Below are 19635 nucleotides of genomic sequence, written 5' to 3'. Positions count from 1 at the left end.
ACTCTGTTCTCTGTACTCCGTACTCTACAGATGTTATCAAAAATGCACAGTATCAGTGTTATGGAAAATTCAATCTTCAGTCAAGCTCAGCTTAAACTCTCAGCTTGACCCACGAACTCGCCGAACCCGGAGGATCTCCGCCACCCATGGGTCCATCCGGACTCTTGATATTTCTCCCCGATTTCATTGGTAATCTTCTCTCCACCGAATATCAAAGACAACAACTCAAAAATACGGCTTCCAACATCGTACAGAAGAAACAAAGAATACGAACCACGCTATCAATGCTTACTGTCTCGGTCCCTGTTACACGCACACGCGACAGTCAAGCTTCGAGGAATGCTGATATGAGATCATCGGACGCTCTATGATTGGAATACAGATGTGATGAAAATAAAATAGTATTACCTTACAGACGCCCATGAGGTTCATATTGCAACTAACAGAAAACAAACATATGGACAAATATCCCAAAGGGGAATGTATGTGAGAGGCTGACAGAAGACAAAGAAAAGAAAAAAAAGACATGCCGTATAACACGCAGAATCTCGGATAACTTGTACCACGTGCAATCATTTTCCATACTGTGAAACGGGTGTCTTTTTTTTTTTTTTTTTTTCTTCTTTGTTCCTCTTCCCGATCTCGGTCTTTCCCTCAATCAACAACTCATTGGCTTCTCGTCTTCTTCCACGGCTTTTCCCCAGGCCTTCTCGAATTCCGAAGCCGGATCGGTTCCTCCTACCACGACAGTTGATCCTGCATCCGCCGTGGGTGGTGTGAGTGAAGTGGTATCTTCCTCCTGGTCAGTCATCAATGACTCAGTCTTGATCTTCGGCTCGGATCCCGGCACTTCGAGATCAAAGTTCGAACTGTAAATTACTGCCGCGAAAGCTTCCAATTCCCGAGCACCCTGGTCCATGGCTGTCAAATACTCATTCGGAGGATTAGCCCCATTGCCAATCACATGTGCCTGACGTGCCAGCACTGCCAGCACATTAGCCAGTTTCGTCTTGCGCTCTGCAATCGTTGTTGCCGAATGCAACGGCTGGGAAGAAGTGTCTGGGGCCAACGAGGACTTGAACGCGTCGTTGGCACACTTCCGCTCAATCAGAGTTGCAAATCCTTCGTTGTTCAACAGTGTCAGGACGTGGCCAAACGTAGGGGATTCAATCAAGTCCGCCGTCTCGTCCAGGAGGTGTCTCAGCGTGGATGCTGTCTGGGGTGATGCAGCAGATGTTACTCCAAGCACGCCGGATTCTACCAGGAGGCTGTCTTCCTCCTCACGTGGCGGCAACAGATACGACAGCCATTTCTGAGATCTGCACGCGGTTAGTACAAGACAGTTTCGAAAGGGACCGTGAAACATGCCTGCGCTCCTCTTCCGTGCTACCTTCAATCTTCATCCGAATCTGGACCGTCAATTCCGACAACTTGGATACCGAAATGTCTTCCCGGGGGTTCAAAGGACCAAATGTCTCCGAAACAGCAGCTTGTACCCGTTCCATCAACTGTTTCCAACCCTTATGAAGAAGCCACCAGCTGAAAGCAAGATACCGTCTGTTGGTCTCATAATCGTTTCCTAGAGTCTGCGTAGGGTCGTCATCGTCATGGTCCTCAAGGCGGATTGTAGATGTGTTCGCAGGTGTTGCCAAAGAGATCACACTCGATAGATAGTTCCGACGGCCAAGCAGGTTGAGTTGGATCCGAGTAAAGATGGTCAAAAGGGACAGGGTGTAGATAAGAGTAAAGGCTCTGGTAACAGCTGCTTCCGTCAGTACCAACCATTCCCAATTCACGGATCCATCAAGCACAACATACAGGTAATTTTCACTTCATTCCAGAGCTGGGTCTTATTCCGCTTCACCCGCGGGGGCGGTGGCTGTTGCTGTTCTTGTTGTTCCGGTTGCTGCTGCGGCTGTCCATCACTCTCACCGGGCGCCTCTCCAGCCTGACTAACATGAGCAAACCCTTCACTAGCCAAGCTCCGACGATCATCATCCGGCAAACTGGGCGACACCGAGCTCAGATCCGACCCCGTGGCCTCCCCAGCATTCAACCGAGCTAACCGCTCCGCCCGTTTCCTCTGCAATTCTTTTGTCAATTCCTCCACCGGTAGAGCCTCGAGGATGTCCTCCGTCGCGGTAGGCAAGAGTGCAAGAACGGTATAGGTGCAATCGTTCTGGTTCTGTTCGAAGCGTCGTCGCAAACTATAATTCGACTCGCGTGTCAGCTCTTCCGTACGCGATCATTTGTCCTGGTGATAGCGGTTTCGATCGACTAACTTCTCACGAGCAATTCTATCGCTGCTCATACGCTCACGCGCTTCTGAGATCTTGGTCAACACGTATTGTCCTGCGAGGTAGCCGGCTCCGATGACGCCAGCACCGATTGCGAGGCCTTTGCGATTGCGGCGGAACCAGCGCCTCGTCGCACCGATCATGTTGTATTAAGCTTTGGGGATTATATTAGAATAGATAGGAAGTAAAAAGTCGCTTCAGATTATCTTCATTCGTTCATCGTATTGTGTTCATAGGTTTAAAAGATAGCTAGGATTGGGGGTTGACAGGAACGGAGGTCGACAGCGGTCGGGAATCTCTGGGACGCGGCCGGCCTCGGTTAATGATAAACGGTGTGGCAGGTGGAAAATATGACCGCTTGAACTGGGACTGTTTGTGGTTTATACGAGATGGGAACGGTGTATATACGAGTTGCTATATGTAGAGATAAAGCAAATCTAACGTTTCTATCCTATCAAGGTATTTCATCCTGCATGGGCTGTAAGACCGGATCTCATACACCTAAAATGACAGCACGTGATACGTCCGATGTTTGCGATCAGTTCATAAAGGAGTCGATATCCTCCAAACAGCACTGGAATAGCTCGATATGACATGCCGGTTATCTTTTACAGTTCTTAACACTTTACCTACGTGGATAGCTCTTTGTCCTGTCAGTTAAACTGTCAGGTTGGGTGTCTGAATTGGCAGGTGTGGCGGTGGTGGCGGTGATAGGGCATTTCCTATTTGGGATCCGATGTATGTGAGTCTTCACATCATCATCCCCTAGGCTACACTCGTACATATATAGTCCATTCTACTAATATGTCACTCTGGATACTTTCCATTATACCACACCTTACCTTTCAGATCTCACCCTTCAGACATCAGTCTCTAGTTCCACGTTCAAGATGACAAGTGTTCAAGAAACCGTTTCTCCATCTGAGAAACATATTCAAGAAGAATCTACGGATTATGAAAGCCTTTTTAATAACTCTCTCTGGATTACTAACCCTGACTTGACCCAGCCGGCGTCGGAAACTAAGGGTAAGACCCCCCTCAGTGATCCATCAAAACACGAGCTAATCATATTTATAGCTGCTGAAGTTATTGAAGAGCCCCCCTCGCAGCCAAAATCACTCAGCCATGGGGAGAGGATTAAGGAGCTAAAATTTCTTCTGAAAGATTCACAGCTCAAGTACCAAAAAGAGAACATTCAAGCTGCCATTAAATATCACGAGACGTTCAAACCGGAAGAGCAGTGCGGCAGCAAGAAAGCCTTCTTCAAACACGGCTCTCAAGTGGAAGAAGAAGAGTTCAAACATCCTCAGGCATGCAACTGCATTGGTGGATGGGCGGAGGTAAGTGGTCTCTTAGCCCTAGACTACTACTGGCCATGGTCCTGATTAGACTCAACAGCCCCCTTATGAAAATCCGTGGTGTAAAATCATTGACGAGAGAGTTGATGATTCTAACCAACGTGTCCCTGAAGAAATTGAGGCTAAGGCCGAAAAGAAAAGGGAAAAAGAACTCCGTGAGCTTAATAAGAACATGCTCCATGGGTTGGGAAGGTATCGTTCCATATTAGCATCATACAATTCTTCATGTTACTGATTACTGACTGACTACAGCTCGATGTTTAAGCCCTTTCGCCGATTGACTAAGGCAGTTCGGAACTAATTCAGAACTTCGAATACATAGCCCTGAGAATTCGCTTATGCCGGTTTAGCATTGCTTTATTCACACCAGATTTGCACGATGATACCTCTTGGATAATTGCTCTTAGTTAGTTAGGTGGTATTAGTATTGAATGAAAACCATGTCTGCTGCCGGTCGTTTGCTGCTGGGTAATATCGGGATAGAGTCGGATCTGAAACTACTCCGTCTTGTCTGTTCCTACCACCACCATTAACCTAACCACGCATCACCTTCATCCTATCTTCTAGTTCCATTAGCGTGCAACCATTTTCATTATCTGTCATGCCTTACGAGTGAGCTGTATAATACACCCGCTAGGTATAGTACTTTGACGAAGTCGAATATGAAAAATCGATGGATCTATTAGGCTTGTCTTTAACCTATCAACAATCCATGGTCCATGGACTCACTAGAATGTGGTGAGTCTTTTTTTTTTTTTTTCCTCATATATCATAGATATATTTAGGGTGGACCACATAGCGATGTGCTGACCGCAAGACCATCATTAATGCTTCGTCGTTCGTCGTTCCGTGGACGAACACCACGTTTGATCCAGGCTCCAACGACCAAGCTACTCACCTCCTATTGTAACTCAGTCGAACCGAAAGCAACAGGCAGCGGAGGGATGTCTTGTACATCGCCATTCGCGACAACAACGACAACCGCAACCATTGCTGCAGATCTGCTCAAGACAGCGATGGCCAGTCCCGGCTGTATGAGAGGGACCTTCTCACCACTCTCCGCCGTTCTCAGGTTTCCTGCATCGCAAGTTCGTCATCCTAACGACTCTCATACAGACGCGCCGTCTGGTTATGACTGGTTTGATTTCCTCACCAAAGCCGGCGTTGAATCTCATCGGTGTGAGAGGTATACACAAAGCTTCATCAAGTCATCCATAAATATGGATGCAAATACTCTGCCAGGTATCACACCTGGAATTCTCCGCATTTTCGGCCTTAGCGAAGACGATAATTTTCGGGTTATGCGATGCTTGAACGCAATCCTTGGTCAAACCGGTACCAAATGCAGAGAAACTGACGGTGAGGTCGCCAGCAACGTCGATTATAGTGGTCCGAGTGGCCCTGGCAGTGTTCTGCGTGATGAAACCGTCCCAGCCATCCAGGCGCCAACTTCGGGTGTAGAGTCGAACCGGGGTTTCAGGGATGCCCACCCGGCCAATCCTGATAAAATGACTGAAGGATCGCAGTGGGGGACCGAACCGACCAGCCAGGAACCTGTGACGAAGGCCCATGTGCAGAAGACTGAACTGAAGCCAAAAAGTCTACATGAGTCAGAAACAGCTGCACAAAAAACCAAAGCTCCACCCGCTATACCATCATACGATGAGCCGCACCTGGGACTGTCGGTATCGACTCATACACCTGGAGACCAACCATCATTTTCCGGCGTAGCGCTACCTCCACTGCTGGTTCGAGATGAACTCTACCCAAGCCTATCAAGCTCCAACATGTCTATGTACCCTTCGCAATATCTAGTTGGCCGAGGACAAGGGCTAGATAACAACAAGGGAACAGGAACACCAGGTGCTGAGGATGGCCGGGGTCACTCCTTGCAGTGTGAGAGCATTATGGGACGGTTTCAGGGTAATCAGAAACAGTTAGTGTCGCCACGTTTAGAGCTTGCTAAGCAATTCTTTGCGGGGACTTCCGATAATGCCAGAGGGTCGGGGGGGATGGTTTCAACAATCGGGGCAAGTATCAACACTGGTGGGGGGGAACGAAGCACCACCACCTCACCAGCAGCTTCACCATCGGATATTCCGAATTCCTCAGCGAGCCACTTGCCTATGCATCCCGGTGCCTTCGATAGACTGAGGTTCAAGATCATGCTGTCCAGGTTCCCCATGTGCTGCATTAAGAAAGCAGTGAAGGTCCATGATCCCGGGGCTCCGGGCCCAGTTCCGAGACAAGAACTGGATCTTCTAGCCAAAGCATTTCGCCTGGGCGGAATAACCTGGACGACAGATGCGAAGAAAGAATCCTTAGTATTGGAACTTTTTGAGAAACAATTGTACAGGGCTATTTCCAGATATGGGTGAGTCAAGGAATACTAATCACATGAATGAATGAACGAATGAGACTAACCATTCAACCTAGGTACCGTAACTCCACCTGGAGACCACGCCAAGGGCGAGGTATACTCAAAATCAGCGGTTGCGAAGGCCGGCCGCCCAGAAGGTTACCTCGCTGGCTAAGAGACCTTCCATTTATCCTACCTACAGAAGGACAGGTGCAGTACGAGAGAGAGCGCGCAGCTGTGATCAACCCAATTGTCCAACCAGGCGCTGCACTCATAGCAGTTGGTCCGTACATTGGCTTGGAGAAGGAAGTGGGAACCTTGGGGGTTGTTATGCAAAGGGAGATGGTGTGGTCTGTCGACCATGTCGGCCTTACGGCGGGCCACGTCCTCAAAGAAGCAGCCGGGTTCTTGGATGTGTGTTTACCAAATTCAGAGTTGCACGTTAGGCTTGATGTCGCGGACGAAGTCAACGGGAAGGGGCCGACCACCAAGTGGTCAGAAGAAGTTGAGCTACTGGTCATTAGCAATGATGTTCTACACCATTTCCAACATCAATATCACAATTTGAACCCACATGCATACGACATCAACCGCTCACACGCATCACCAATAAAGTATTGGCGACTTCAGAAGTTAAGGGATGCGGTGCTGAGGAATGGCGTGGTAGTGTTCAAGGTTGGGGCGATGACGGCGGTGACGATGGGACATCTTACCGATGTTAGTCTTCAATGCCCAAAAGGATGATTTAAGGAAGCAAGCAACCCCCCTCTTCGCCGCTTCTTCCTAGATTGGGATTCCGACGGCAGTTCCTCGGGGTGCGAAACCGACAACGACTCTGACGACGACTCCGCTGATGATTCTAAAGGTTCGGAGGCAAGTGGTGGTCCAGGTGAAGCGGGCGAAGCGGTGGGTGATGCAACGGCGACGGCAGGTGGTTCAACCAGTTCTGGTTCAAGCGGTTTGACTGCGGGCGTGAATGATGGTTGGTTTGGTCGAGTAGAGTGGTCCAGCGTGGATTTCGCAACCGGGGGGGGGATTCAGGCAGTATGGTTTTCGCAGCAGAGCCAGGGGTGACAGTACCTCTCGGCATCCATCTCAGCTCGCGCGGGGGAAAGGAAGTCAGTTATTTCATGAGTCTAGAGACATTCTGCTGGGAGGCGAGGGGTCAGAGTTAGGAACTCCAATTTTCATCGTAAAAAGGTAGCTAGTTACTTTGCTTCTATCCTGGTAGATTGTCAATCGGACTGATGTTTATCAATCGCATTTGAATAGTAGCAACTGGTGGTGTATAGAGTATCACTATGCTGTTGAAACTCAAGGCTATATTCATTATAGTAATAGAATATCGATAGTCTAGCCCATACTTCTCAATAGTCATGCATCCTTATCAGCTGACTATTGATGACTAATGACACATTCCATCCCCATTCCTGGCGTCACATCATCATCACTTATCCAACATCCCTCAAACTATTTACTCACTCGAACTTCTACGGTACTTTTTCTCCAGTTCATACGGCCCAGCTGGCCGTATTCTACAGCCAAAACTGGGTCGTTATTAATCTACCTCATACCAATACAACCGAACCATTACATACCCGAAGACCTTCCCCAGAGTTCTAGCCAAATGGAGCCCCGCAGAACCCCTCCAGAGTACTTTCTGGAGATTTTCGCAGACTCCACGACCGTGAGAGATGTATTAAAGGGTATTTCTTCCTTGCTTCTTGAATAAATAAGATAAATGCTAATAAAGGGGAAAAAAAGGCATCCTAAACCTAATCTTCTTCCACCGATACTTCCCCTCCATCCGTCCCACCACCTTCGACGTCCTAGACTTCACCCTCCCCGCCATCAACGACGTCGATCTCGAAACCCTCATCGACACCCGCGTCTCCTCGCTCGTTCGCCAACACCTTTCCTCCGCCGCTGCGGGCAGCAATAATGTTCTCGATGGTGGGAGTGGCGGCGTGCGCGGTCGGATAGCGGTCGAGTTCTATGAGAAGAAGCGGAGGAGGCCCGGGATGTGGTTTGGGGGGTTGGCGGGGATGACGGGGAATGGAGAGGAGGAGGTTTGTTGGGAGATTTGGACGCTGGATGTTACTATTGCTACGCCGAGGACGGAGTCTGGTATGTTCCTCGCCAACGGTTTATTGGGAATATCGGGGCTAATGAAGGGTAGAACGCGCAAAAGTTCGCAAAGCGATGGAGAATATGCTCCAGAAAGCAGCCTTCAAAATCCTCGCCGTCGTCAACAGGGATAAAGATCATATCCCCCCCATCACGACTAGCGAATCGAATCCGTTCCCGTATCGCATCGTGCTGAATCCGCGGGGCGACAGTTGGCAGAATCGCATCGGTATTGGGTTGTATTGATGCGAGGGGTTGACGGATTGAAGTGTTGTTCGAGCGGCCGGCTCATACATGCATGCATTTACATACGGCATACGGCATCGTCGATTGGCGACTATATCGGGCTATGATACCCTTACATCTTACTATTCATCATAGGTTGGTGACTGGAATATTGCTTCTAATGCTACGTTGGTGTTGTGGAGTTTCGCGGTTTCTGGATGATTTTTAGGGCAACTGTACAATACATCTTACCTTAAATAATATAACCTTTGAAGACAAGACGTTCAGATATCATAGATCACTGATGAAATCGCAGGATATGAAAATAAACTGTGAAAGTTTTTTGCATCAACAATAGAATTCAACGCATATGATAGCATAACAACTCAACGCAAATACCATTCCCGAGATTCAAGATATGGCAAAATAAAACACGCAAACGTAGCGAAACCATCATATCTCTCTATTCCCCTTCTTTCTCACCGCACCTCCGTGTTTTTCTTCTTCTACCCTTCATTCCTTCATAACCAAATCTAGCGGTCAATCAATTCGTTACCACGGGCCTTTGGACATAGATAATCGACTTGGTTCATGGCTAAACGAGAACTGGCCATGAACATCTAGATCCAGGCGGCGAATAAATTCTCCGGGCGGTCGCGTTTACTGAGACTTGGCAGCGGCCTCGGCCTGAGCACGGAGGTTGGCCGAGGTCGAACCGTTGTTGAAGAAGCGGCCGAGGACAGGCTGGAGGAAGGAGTGGAAGACGATTTGGGCACCGCTACAGCATGTTAGACCATTGCGATAGGTTCCTGAGATGCGGCAACTTACTTGGTCTGGGGAAGGGACATCCAGAGGACAAGGACGAACTTGAAGATGTAGTAGAAGGCTAGATAACGGGTCAGTCGTGGCACTTTCGGGTTCAATATGTAGCAAACTTACGGAACCAGTAGGCAGCGCTGATGGCACTCTCAACAACGGTCAGGAGAGCGTAGACAACCCAGTACTGCAAACCACATATCGTCAGTCGGGTTCTGTAACGGGAATGGGGTCACGTGAAAATTGGGGAGAAAAGCCGCCCGTGGTTCCCGACAGATACCATGGACTTCCCCGACAGCGACGGATAAATAATCCATTCACTATCGATCGCTTTGTGAAATTCGTGCGTAGACAATTTAAAGGCATTATATCACAAGAAACATACCGTCAACCACTATATCGCAAAAACTTCATGTCAGCCGACCCGGTCACCGCACAGAAAGATAAGAAGAAAACTCACCTGAGTGTCATCCCGAGTACCAGGCGTGAACAGGGCGTTGATAGAGTAGTAACCGGGGATAAGGAAACCAACGAAGTTGACGAGGAACTCGCCAGCGATGTTAAAGAAGACGAGGAAGAAGTAAACGCCGACAAGACCCAGGATCGCATACACCTTGGGGACGTTGGTCTGGCGCTCCAGGTTGTTAAGGATGGGGTACTTGGAGAGCTGCGATCGTAGTTTTAATTAGCATCGTCTATCTAAGTGTCTTCCTGGTGTCTGCGTAGTGGCAGGCCGTCGAAGATGCTGTAAAAAACGAGCACACAAATCTTACCTCCTTGTCGAGCTGAGCAACCATGTGCTGGGCACGGTCCTGGAAAGTGGCCATTGTGGAAGAATAGGATGATACCTAGCAGAAAGCGATAGAGTGTATTGAATTTAAAGGTGATCAGGTGAATAATGAATCGAGAACGATAGAAAATTTGGTGTGAGGAAGAGAGAGATCGGTAGCTGAAAGCTGGCGTTAGAGATGACGGTGCGGTCTATCACGTGATGGGTCATGACGTCGGAAGGCGGGCGTATTGCCCTCTTTTTGAGTCTGCCTTGTATGAGACCAGACCAGGCATAAGGCTACGGAGTACTACTAGTTACCACTGTCTCCTATTTTCACGGAATCCCGAACTACAATCGACCGCTCGCTGGGTCAGACCTGGCCTCTGCGGGTATACCGCTCTCTGCTCGATGCTTCGTATCCGGTGCTAAGCCAATCAAGACACCGAGTCCAAATGCATCCGTGCTTTCGCATGTACAGGTACGAATGTCTCCCAAGGCCTGGCTTACTCCGTGCACCATATAGCGTAGAAATTGCGCACACCGACCTATCACTCAGGAGGGCAGGGTAGAGAGAGGAGATAGTGATGTATCTGCTCGGCCAGTCATATCGCCGGTTAGTGAGCGCCGAATATGCAACCGTCCAGGTGCACAAGTACCAAAAGTATGGACGGCTTGGTAAAAGGCCAATCCGATACTCCATTTGTACTCTGTAGTTGTGTCGGCAATTGTCTGCATCGCCTTTAGTGTGTACAGACAGGTACGGCGTAACTGGGTGCACTTGTACAAGTACATACCCCTCACAGACTGGGAGGTGATTGATCACTTGTCTATCTTCCTATTGCATTAAAGGTAGTGTGCGCTGGCTCCTCCTGTGGCGAGCTGGTCTGCCCTCTCGCATCCGTTTGAAAGGGGTTCTACTCCGTAGAATATCTCGAATCTGCCTTGCCATCCTTTTGGCTGCGCCGTACTTCGTACAATTGCACCACTATGGCCGCCGCTATATATATATACAGAACACGCTGATACACGAACGAGTCAAGACACCATGAAACATGGGAATATGAAATACCGAATACTCACCAGTATTCCGCCTCCAATTTACTCAGTCAAAAGAATACATGATCTGATATTTAATCAACGCCTGACAAATGGTGGACAAGGTTAACGACTGACTTGTACCATTGTGCCCGAACAATAAGCACAAAAACAAGCAATTAAATCAATTATGGCAAGATGGCCGAGCGGTCCAAGGCGTCAGGTTAAGGTTACCTTAACAGATAACTTCCTCTGAAGTTTCCTGATCTCCGACAGGGGGCGTGGGTTCGAATCCCACTCTTGTCATTTCTTTTTGTTTGCTCTTTTATTTCTTCGTCCATTCTTTTTTTCTTTTTATGCTCCGAGATAGATCAATCCAACAGCGGGGAATCAGAGAAGTGGAATCATGGTTCACATTGGGCCCATGAAAGGGGGTTGTACTCTGTACAGTTCCCGTATGAGCATGCAGAGCACCCCGTACAGACCAGACAGCTATACAGAGAGGACGGAGTTCCTAATATTTACCACGAAAAGACAGTCCAAATTACAATCAATTGATTCTGAATGAACAGTCACCAAGGGACCAAGTCGTAGGTGGTCAAGTTCGGATCTAAAGTAACAATCCTCCCAGATAAGACAGTAAGACAGTGATAAGTAGATCTCAAAAAGACAAATCAGAAGTGAGAAGTGAAAATACACTCGCGGTCAGACTATTTTTATACCCTTTCTTTCTTTCCATAGAAGAAAAGAAAGAACTCGCTCGTTGATAAACAGAGCATTGCGCCACCAACCATCATTTCCATCACCGATTGAAACCACTGGAACGCCTTTCGGATGAGATACACGTAAAAATAAGACATCAAAAAACAAACATTGTAGAAGGTGACTAAAGATACATATAAAGAAAGAAAGAGACGAGAAGGAAGATAAACCGATTTTACTCTTCGCCAAATTCGGCGGCCCCGTTGGCACCAATATTGTTGAAGGTAAGCTTCAACTTCGGTTGCCCAGGAGTAGCAGCGGCGAATGGCCCATCTGGAAGATTGCCGGCGCCCTCAATGGCTCCCGGGCCGTCAAAGTTGGCGAATTGAGGGTAATTCTCGGTCTGCTTCTTCAGTTCAGAAGCACATTTGGTCTGTTGCCTTGTCAGTACCATTCATATCCACGGGGGGAAGAAAGGGAACCTACCTCAATGTCATTTGCATCTTGGAACAAGAGACTGCCGTCCTCGTTGTAGGTCCGAGCATTCTGGCACATCAACTGGATGTCGTCATAGAAAGCCTTGGCGCTCTGGTACTCCTCGCGGTTGATCTTCTTTCGAATCATCTCCATAGCAATCGGGTTCTGGATGATCATGTAGTAGTCAGGATATTGCGACTTCGGAGGTGGCTTCATGAATGGATCGATAACAGCGCGAGTAACAGGACCATCTTCGCTGTCAGACTCTTCGGCCGGTAACTCCTGCTCCATCTCCATCAGAGACTGGTAGACGTTGTTGGTGATATCCTGCAACGCGGCTCGATCCGTGCTGCTCAACGTCTCCACAGGCTTCGCCTGCCGACCCCTCTTGCGCTTAGGTTGTGGTGTTTCCTCTATTTGTTCTTCCGCCTTGCGCTTGGGCGCTGGTCCTCTGCGGCCACGCTTCTTCGGTTGAGGGGTTTCGGAGCCATCCCGAGATGGCTCTGGGGATGACTCGACGGGCTGTCCCTTACGCGTCCGCTTATCCTTGTTCGACCGGCGACGCTCAACTCTTGCCTCCTTACGAGCAATGGCATCTTCAATGCTGTCGTCATCGGCATCCACAGCCATGAGCCATTGCTCTTCGGTAAGACCATCGTCGTACCGGGTAGACTTGCGCTCACGAGCGCCACGACCAGCCACTTCAGCTTCAACCTCTTCCGTGACGGGGTTGTCTTCGGCCATGTAGAGTTCGGGCAGTTCATCCTCGGCCATCAAACGAGGTATCTTACCGGGACCATAGACGTCGTTATCCGCCCGGTCTTTGTCAATAGCATGGAAAGTGACCAGCTCATCAGCGGAACGGGCCATGATGTCGTTCAAGTCATCGTCATCCATTTCATCGTGGTCGCCGATTTGATCCGCAGCTTCGGCAGTCTCCAGCAGGGTCCGCAGGAGAGCATCACGTTCCTCGTTGGTGGACTTATTATCGAATTTACCGGCCTGGATGACCTTGCCGTCCATGTCGAGCTTGAACTGCGCACGTTCCAGGATCTTTTCTTCAACAGAGTTGGAGCTGATCAACCGCAGGATACGGACCTCGTTCTTTTGACCGATACGATGCGCACGATCCTGAGCCTGCAAATCCTGGTGAGGGTTCCAGTCCGAATCGAAAATGACAACCGTATCAGCGGCCTGAAGGTTGAGACCCAGACCACCAGCACGCGTCGAAAGCAGGAAGCAGAAGTACTCCGAATTGGGGTCATTGAACAGCTTCAAGAGGTCTGAACGGTCGTCCGACTTGGTGGCACCATCGAGACGAAGGTACTTCAACCCCCGAAGCCGCAGGAAATCCTCCATAATGTTCATGATCTGTGTCATCTGGAAGAACATCAAGACACGATGGCCAGTTGCCCGGAATTTTGGAAGGATCCTGTCCAGAAGTTCGAATTTACCTGCGGTTCGCCAAAGAAGGTCGTTGGAGGTTCTCGCGGGATTCATTTGATCCTCCACAGGCTCGAAAACGAAAGGGTGGTTGCAGAGCTTCCGCAACTGCATCAGCATGTTGCTGAGACCACGCATGCCAGTCTTTCCACCCTTTCCATCACTAACGACCATCTTGTTGTGAGTAACAAGTTGTCTGTACAGCTTAGCTTGCAAGGCAGAGAAACGACACTTGATGACACGCTCCTGCTTCTCAGGCAAGTCCTTCTCGACATCCTTCTTGAGACGTCTGAGCAGGAACGGCCGCAGAACCTTGTGGAGACGACGGATAACAAGCAGCTGCTCTTCTTCACTCAACTCCATGCGATCTTGACTTCCGGTGTTGGCAAACGGTGTGTTGAACCACTCATCAAACGACTTGACCGACTTGAAAATGTTGGGCAAGACGAAGTTCAGCAGAGCCCAAAGTTCGGGGAGATTGTTCTGCAATGGAGTACCGGTCAAAATTAGACGGTATCGACAGCTGTAGTATGTCGAAAGAGTACTGCTCAATTTCGACTGTGTGTTCTTCATACGGTGACCTTCGTCGACAATCATGTGAGTCCACTTGATCTTGCTCAGGACTGGCCGGTCCTTGATAATGTACTCGTAGGTGGTCAGCAGAACTTGGAAGTTGCCATAGCGAATCTGCTGCTGTTGCTGTTTTCGTGCATTCGGAGGTCCCTTATACACGACCCTAGAAACAGTAGGTGCCCACTTTTCGAATTCCATATTCCAATTTGTCAGAGTACTGAGCGGGACAATGACCAAGAAGGGACCGTTGTTACGCTTCTTCTCAATGACATAGGTGATCAAACTAATGGTTTGAATGGTCTTTCCGAGACCCATTTCGTCGGCCAAGATACCGTTCAGGTTGTTGTTGTAAAGCGAAATCATCCACTGCAAACCACGCATCTGGTACTCCTTCAGGGTGCCACCGATGAGAATCTTAGGCTGATCATTGACCTCTTCGCGGATACGGTGTGCCACAGCGTAGTAGTCAATCTTCTTCTTGTCGCCACCTTCGTCGTCATCCTCGCCGGTAATAATCTCTTCCTCTTCCTCTTCGTAAAATTGCTGCTCATCCTCGCCATACCGTTCGGCTTGGCTACGCTGTTGTTCACGGACCGAGTCGGCGAGCTGCTTAAGGAAGTTGTCCGTCTGCCTGAGCAGATGCGAGATACGCGAATCCTTGGCCTGTCCCAAGAGTTTCAAGTAAGTCTCTTCATCGTTAGCCTTCAAAGCCTGCAGACGCTGCTTGGCAGTCCGCTCCACACGCTTCTGCTCCTCGCGCTCCATGTGTTGGTGGTGTTGCAGCATCATGCGACCCAATTTGTGCATGCGATTGCGTTGCTGTTGAGCAGCATTTTGAAGTTCGATGCCATGGTTGAGGATAGCCTGCAGGTGGTCGTACTGCTTCTTCTTCTCTCTGGTTTCACGAGCATCGCGCTGCTGCTTCTCCAATTTCTCGGTGATCCTAGCTTCGCGCAGAGACTGTTTCTTCATACGGCGGTGGCTGGAGCGATTGGCGGTCATGCCCAAGTTGTCGTAATGGAACATTTCGTTTTGGATTTGTTTGCGGAAGAGCCTTTGCTTGGGCAATAGGTTGAGCATCTTGTACTCAATCAATGCCTTCAGCTTCAGCGAATCGTCACCTGTCGGCGCGTCGCTACGACTCGTATCCCAGACACCGAGATTGGCAGGAAGTTCTGCCAGTTCTGCTTTCCGCGCATTGATCTTGTTGTACAGCACCGTTTCCCTGTCCTCGCGCACTTGCTCTAGATCCAGACCGGCAGGCAACAAAGCCGGAACGCGCGCACGGTTTGCGCGAGAAGCATGGTCTCCATAGGTGATAGACTTCACTAGCGAATCGTATGGCGATTGGAAGCTGTCGTAGTACTCCCTTGCCGGTGGTGCAGGTTCCACACTTTCAGCGGGTTGACTTGTTTTGCCTTGCGCTACACCGTCAAGAACGGACTCGGCGGCCGAGACATTATCGGCGGGTGCAGGTGTTTGCGGTTTCTTCGACGCGAATAATTGCTGTTGAACACGGGGAGGGATCGCGAGGTTCTTTGACAGCATCTTGAACGCCAAGATCTGGTTTCTGAGGGTTGCTAACTGTTCCGCGGAGAAGCTGCCGCTGGTGACAGGCGTATTCTGGGCAGATGAGGCCTGCCCAGAAGGCTGCGACTGTGCGCCTGTTGGTGTTGAAGCATCCTGAGATGCACCGGTAGAGGAAACGGAGCCATTTCGACCTACGTTACCACCATCAGTCAGTTGCCAAGTCCAAGTATCATCTTTGTTATGCGACAAATAACGCGGCTTGTGGAGGCCTCCTTACCGTGGCCATTCGCAACTGCATCGGGAGTCGCACCATTCAGCTGCTGCTGACGTTGTTGCACTTGGAGCTGTTGCTGTTGTTGCGCGTACCGTTGTCTGTGGAATACCTGTTGTCGTTGAACGGCAGAGAGGAAGTTATGAGCCTTCAGGTATTCAGGATCGTCAGGGCGCACGCCTTGTTCTTGCATCTGCTTGAACTTCTAAAGTAGATGTTAGACAGAGTCCATTGCGATGACTAACGACAGAATGTGACGGGGGACGGAGTGGGAAAAGTCCAGACGACATGGCCAGACAAGGGGCGGCAAAAAAACACGTTACCTTGATGGTTTCTTGGACAGTTGCCTGTGTTAAATTTGGCGGCAAACCCATATTCCCAGTCGCCATATTTGGCGTTGACTGAAGAGACGCCATGTTTTGGTTATTTAGCGCGTTGTTACGGTGTTCATAAGCGACGTAGACACGTTGGGATGGCAGACAAGGCTATACGTGAATGCGATGGAGCAACTGCTGTCAAGAAGAAAAACACGTGAAGGGCCCCAAAAAAAAAAAAAAAATTAAAAAAGGTCGCGAAAAGCAACAAAGTCAAGGTCGCGCCTAATGTGAGGAAAAAGGCGCGTCAAACTATTGACGGGGACGGGGTGAAAAGGTTCCTTTGTGTGGATAACAACGTATATCAGATTCCTTGGCGATATGTGGAATCCGTGATGGTTGCGAAATGCACCCGGTCGGGGATGGGTTGAGAGACCGCGGGTAAAGAGAAAAGAGAGAGAGGGAATTGAGAGGGGAGGGAAAGCGCGATGGCGACTGGGGAGTAAGCCCAGTGGGAATTCGCCGGAAGCACAAGGCGCGTGGAAAGAGAGAGAGAAAAAAAAAAAAAAAAAAAAGGGAGGAAAGAAAAAAAAAAAAAAAAACACGAGAACGAGTTGGAACTTTTCGTTTTCTTCCACTTCATCTTCGAGACAAGACAGAATCAGAACAAAATACACGAAGAAAAAAAAAAAATACGGGGGAGGGGGGGGTATGGAAATGGCAGAAAAGACGATGGATGGATGGATGGATGGATGGATGGAGATGGAGGAGGGGACTGTTCGCGACCTGTAACTGTTGCTTCTGCTGCTGGTGTCGTCGTGGTGGTCGGGGACGCTGGGAACGGGACACCGGCAGAAGTTTCGACCGCACGTGATACAATGACTCAGCAATCTTGGCGGACATTCTACAGTGCTACAGTAGCTACTCGGCTTCGAGATACTACTACTAATTATCACACATAGACAAATGTACGTCTTTCCAGAGACTAATACGATTAATTAAAATACAATTGCCCATACTCCTCGCTCACTTTCGAATAACCCAGCCGAAACTCCTAAACATACAATATACGCTGTGAATGCGATTATACAGGGTGAACTAAAACTCAGTACGCACCACCTGCGAAAATAGGTCGCTTCATCGGAGGCGGTGGCGGTGGAGGCTTCTTTGCACGCGATGGCGGCGGAGGTGGTGGTGCCTTCTTGAACGTTCCGGAGCCGTTCATAGAACTGCCTCCCTGGTAGAATCCATTGCCATACGAGGGCGTTGGAGAGGATCGTTCGCCGTAATATCCATCAGGGCTGGTGCCGGTGGAATAGTTCTCAGAATGATCAGTGTACGGATCAGAAGCGACTCGGCTGACGGGTCGGAGTTGAGAGATACGAGCACCCAAGTTCTCGCTTGTTGTTCGAGATGAATATGAGTTGCTGTAGACAGGTTCCTGCCGTAACTGCGTAGGTCCCTCAAAAGTCGACGTTCGGCTGATGGCTGGTCGCTGGGTGTCAATGTCGGCCGCATAGGGGTCGCGCACCGGCGATTCTGGAAGTACAGGTTTGCTCGAACGGACGATGGGAGTGGGTTGCAGCATGTTTGTGTTCTCCTCGTGAAGAGGCTCGAAGCGCTCGTGATAAGAATGCGCCGTGTTGGAGCGGGTGCGCCCAATGCGACGGCCGTTGTTAGGAGTACGCGGAGAACCCTGACTACTGTAGTATGAAAGTTAGCGATTATCCTGAAAATCCAGTATCCCCTTCTACTCACCCGCCGGGCCAGTCATTCTTCAGCTGGAGAAGCGCCTCTGTGCATTGCTCATGGTACTTCAACTGAGCGTCCAAGAAGGCTGCCATGTCGACAACACCTTCACCTTCGGTCTCTTTGACATCCTGCATCCGCCGGAGTACATCATCGTTCGCCTCTTCGTACTTGACTTTCTGTGTCCGCAGTTCTTCTTCCACGCGGAAGTCCTCTTTCTTCGCCTTCTGCATCTTGGAGAGGGAGGTATCGTAGGCCAGTCGGCGGCTATCGAGCTTCTTGCGAGCATTCTATCATCCGGTTAGATTGTGGTCCATTGAGCAAACAGACAATGAGTAATACCTGGTAGTCTTTCATTTGAGTCATGGATCTGTCGAGAGACTCCAGCCAAGTAGCGTTCGCCTGCGCGATGTAGCCTTCCTGCACACGTGCGACCCGTTCTTCGGTGCGTCCGAACACTAATCACAAGAACATTAGCCATGCCTCTTTGACTAGCGTAAAGGACCAACGGATACTCACTCGTAAGACAGCGACCATACTCAGAATACGCATCAAAATCCTCCCCATGGGTGACCATGTTAGTTCCCAGATGAGCAATTGGCAGTGTCTTCTCCTTGTCATCGCCTTCGCTGCGCTTGGAAATGGACTTGAGGTAGGAAGCCAAGGCTTTGTGGATGCGATCGAGACCTTGGGACTCGTTAGCCATTATCAAAAGCTACCAATTGCATGGCTACTCACCTTCGTGCCTGACGTTCATCTCTGTCTCCATCGCCTTGAAGTCATCCGTCAAATTGGTCCTGACTTCATTGCCCATTCTCTCCCCCGCCCATTGCCTGAAGCGATCGAACTTTCGGTTCATTGCGGTAGTTGTGGTTGTATGGATGAATCGTCGTAGAGGGTAGTGTGGTAGTGTATGATAGAAAATTAAAGACTGTCGCGTGAGATGTTGCCAAAGAGCGTGTGTAGAGAACAAGAGAGTGTAAATAGATGCGAAACGAAAGACCAATACCCCACGGGAGAAGAAAGAGAGGAGGAAACGGGATTTAATGGAAGGACACGCCACCAGAGTTTAGCTAAGGAGGAGAGGCAGTGCCTGCCCCTTTCGGCATCTCAAACTGGTGCTTCAGGAAGACCTGAAACTTGTTGCTTCTGATGGGCCCAGAACCGAGTCTGATTGTCCGGTGACACGCGTTGGTGGGGCAGCGGTGGAGGACACTACTCAGAGTAGGTTTGCCACGGGTGTTGCTATTCTGGGAATGTCAGTCTGCATACGGAGTACTCTGTACTCTGTACTAGTACATACTACATACTACATACTATTGCACTGCTACTCTACGCTTTAGACAAAGAGTAACAATGCATAGTTACAAATACCCTGGTTTATTTTATTTTATTTTTTATTGGGTAGCATGCAATGTTACATCCTTAGAAAAACAAGAAAAAAAAGAGTACGCCATCAGATGTGCACCCTGTAGATCTTCAACAGTGCGCTGTTCCATACAAGGCAAGTATCCAGTGAGCATGAAGTCATTGTGATTATCATTAACAAAGGAGTAAAAAAAAAAAAAAAAAAAAAAAAAAAAAAAA

At 49.3% G+C, this 19635-nt stretch overlaps 7 protein-coding genes and 1 non-coding gene across 8 annotated transcripts; 3 read left to right on the top strand and 5 right to left on the bottom strand.

Moving 5' to 3' along the window:
* Positions 1–626: 626 nt before the first annotated feature.
* ASPGLDRAFT_143829 (peroxisomal biogenesis factor 3) lies at positions 627–2696 on the bottom strand. The gene is made up of 4 exons (XM_022541801.1): positions 2283–2696; positions 1819–2207; positions 1369–1762; positions 627–1319 (listed from the first exon to the last, which is right to left on the bottom strand). The coding sequence occupies exons 1-4, from the start codon at positions 2438–2440 to the stop codon at positions 659–661; spliced, it is 1602 nt and encodes a 533-aa protein (XP_022403877.1). The 5' UTR covers positions 2441–2696; the 3' UTR covers positions 627–658.
* A 443-nt stretch (positions 2697–3139) lies between these two features.
* ASPGLDRAFT_55667 (uncharacterized protein) lies at positions 3140–4317 on the top strand. The gene is made up of 4 exons (XM_022548152.1): positions 3140–3323; positions 3375–3637; positions 3696–3847; positions 3908–4317. Exons 1-4 carry the CDS (start codon positions 3188–3190, stop codon positions 3954–3956), a joined length of 600 nt encoding a protein of 199 aa, XP_022403876.1. The 5' UTR covers positions 3140–3187; the 3' UTR covers positions 3957–4317.
* A 1615-nt stretch (positions 4318–5932) lies between these two features.
* ASPGLDRAFT_1139589 (uncharacterized protein) lies at positions 5933–6421 on the bottom strand. The gene is made up of 2 exons (XM_022539616.1): positions 6080–6421; positions 5933–6013 (listed from the first exon to the last, which is right to left on the bottom strand). Exon 1 carries the CDS (start codon positions 6305–6307, stop codon positions 6083–6085), a length of 225 nt encoding a protein of 74 aa, XP_022403875.1. The 5' UTR covers positions 6308–6421; the 3' UTR covers positions 5933–6013; positions 6080–6082.
* Positions 6422–7478: 1057 nt separating this feature from the next.
* On the top strand, positions 7479–8680 carry ASPGLDRAFT_43689 (autophagy-related protein 101). The gene is made up of 3 exons (XM_022545865.1): positions 7479–7720; positions 7779–8141; positions 8194–8680. The coding sequence occupies exons 1-3, from the start codon at positions 7642–7644 to the stop codon at positions 8385–8387; spliced, it is 636 nt and encodes a 211-aa protein (XP_022403874.1). The 5' UTR covers positions 7479–7641; the 3' UTR covers positions 8388–8680.
* Positions 8681–8832: 152 nt separating this feature from the next.
* On the bottom strand, positions 8833–10223 carry yop1 (putative membrane biogenesis protein (Yop1)). Its single transcript, XM_022545864.1, has 6 exons — positions 9956–10223; positions 9643–9849; positions 9568–9576; positions 9306–9369; positions 9195–9252; positions 8833–9144 (listed from the first exon to the last, which is right to left on the bottom strand). The coding sequence occupies exons 1-6, from the start codon at positions 10007–10009 to the stop codon at positions 9027–9029; spliced, it is 510 nt and encodes a 169-aa protein (XP_022403873.1). The 5' UTR covers positions 10010–10223; the 3' UTR covers positions 8833–9026.
* Positions 10224–11181: 958 nt separating this feature from the next.
* On the top strand, positions 11182–11295 carry ASPGLDRAFT_t46. Its single transcript has one exon. It is a non-coding gene; the product is annotated as a tRNA-Leu (tRNA).
* Positions 11296–11926: 631 nt separating this feature from the next.
* Positions 11927–16374, bottom strand: ASPGLDRAFT_120716 (putative RSC complex subunit (Sth1); the record flags this gene model as incomplete). Its single annotated transcript, XM_022540167.1, has 4 exons — positions 11927–12124; positions 12178–15905; positions 15992–16190; positions 16309–16374. The coding sequence occupies 4 exons, from the start codon at positions 16372–16374 to the stop codon at positions 11927–11929; spliced, it is 4191 nt and encodes a 1396-aa protein (XP_022403872.1).
* Positions 16375–17404: 1030 nt separating this feature from the next.
* ASPGLDRAFT_119868 (BAR domain protein) lies at positions 17405–18907 on the bottom strand (the record flags this gene model as incomplete). The annotated part of the gene is made up of 5 exons (XM_022540097.1): positions 17405–17999; positions 18058–18338; positions 18391–18506; positions 18568–18735; positions 18787–18907. 5 exons carry the CDS (start codon positions 18905–18907, stop codon positions 17405–17407), a joined length of 1281 nt encoding a protein of 426 aa, XP_022403871.1.
* Between the last annotated feature and the right edge of the window lie 728 nt (positions 18908–19635).

This window comes from Aspergillus glaucus (assembly GCF_001890805.1).
Source record: "Aspergillus glaucus CBS 516.65 unplaced genomic scaffold ASPGLscaffold_4, whole genome shotgun sequence".
NCBI classification, from domain to species: domain Eukaryota; kingdom Fungi; phylum Ascomycota; class Eurotiomycetes; order Eurotiales; family Aspergillaceae; genus Aspergillus; species Aspergillus glaucus.
The sequence above is the reverse complement of the archived record's forward strand: the minus strand, read 5'-3'. Positions and strand labels throughout refer to the sequence as shown.